Source organism: Rhagoletis pomonella, unplaced genomic scaffold (genome assembly GCF_013731165.1).
Source record: "Rhagoletis pomonella isolate Grant_MI unplaced genomic scaffold, Rhpom_1.0 Rhpom_scaffold_00172, whole genome shotgun sequence".
NCBI lineage: Eukaryota > Metazoa > Arthropoda > Insecta > Diptera > Tephritidae > Rhagoletis > Rhagoletis pomonella.
The window spans coordinates 76,538-77,388 of NW_023458726.1; the positions used below are offsets into that span (position 1 = coordinate 76,538).

An 851-nucleotide genomic window follows, 5' to 3' on the forward strand; every position below is an offset into this window, starting at 1 on the left:
GCGATGAGGACCACGATTATGCAGTTCCGGAAAATACAGCACGGAAACCAAGAGCAAGAAAGTGCAACAAGACAGAGAAGAGAGGCTGAAGTTGCTGGAATCACAGACCAATGCCCAGAAAAGGTTCTATGAGGAGATGGTTACAAATATAAAGGACATTAAAAAAAGTGCTTTAGAAACTGAAAAGTACACGAGAAAAATGTATTACTTAAAAAAAGACAGCAAAAGAACTTTTACAATTGAAAAGAGAAAAATTACAAATCTTCAAAAATGAAGTTCTTCAAAGCCAGAAGGATCGGATAGCAAAGCTACAACTAAAGGTTGCGCTTTTGGAGGTAAAGAAACAAATGCTGCCAAGAACATAATTTTATATTAATCTAAGTGCCTAAAATGAATTGGACGTTATTAATTTTTTTATATAATTGGAATTAAGAAGACTGTTTAACTTTAAGATAAATGAATTAATGAGCTATTTTTTTCTGTATGATGAATTTAGAAAGACTGTTTAAACTTAAATGTATATTAAAATAAGGAAATGAATTTGTGATAATTTTTTATGTAATGCACCTACATACATGTGTATGAAACCAAAAAGGTTTTTAGTTTAATAAAAGAAACTCTGGCGTAACTGGTTTTTAATATTTTTTAATCATGTTTTCTATAATGGTCTTAAAATTTCATTTCTTATGTCTTCTGCTTGTGAGTTGTCAACAGGTTCCACTTCAACGTCTCCGACATCATCGTCATAAGTCACATTTGAAAACTCCTCCTCATCGGGGATTTGTACATTATAAAACAAGCAAATGTTGTGCAAAGCTGCACACACATTTATAATTTGTGTTGCTTTTTTT

At 31.5% G+C, this 851-nt stretch overlaps 1 protein-coding gene across 1 annotated transcript in view; it reads right to left on the reverse strand.

Annotated features, from left to right (window-relative positions):
- Positions 1-658: 658 nt before the first annotated feature.
- Positions 659-851, reverse strand: part of LOC118750213 (putative nuclease HARBI1) — a 1,417-nt gene continuing 1,224 nt past the window's right edge. The window contains exon 4 of the mRNA XM_036484939.1: positions 659-816. Coding sequence (XP_036340832.1) covers positions 659-816 — 158 coding nt within the window. The remainder of the gene's footprint in view (positions 817-851) is intronic.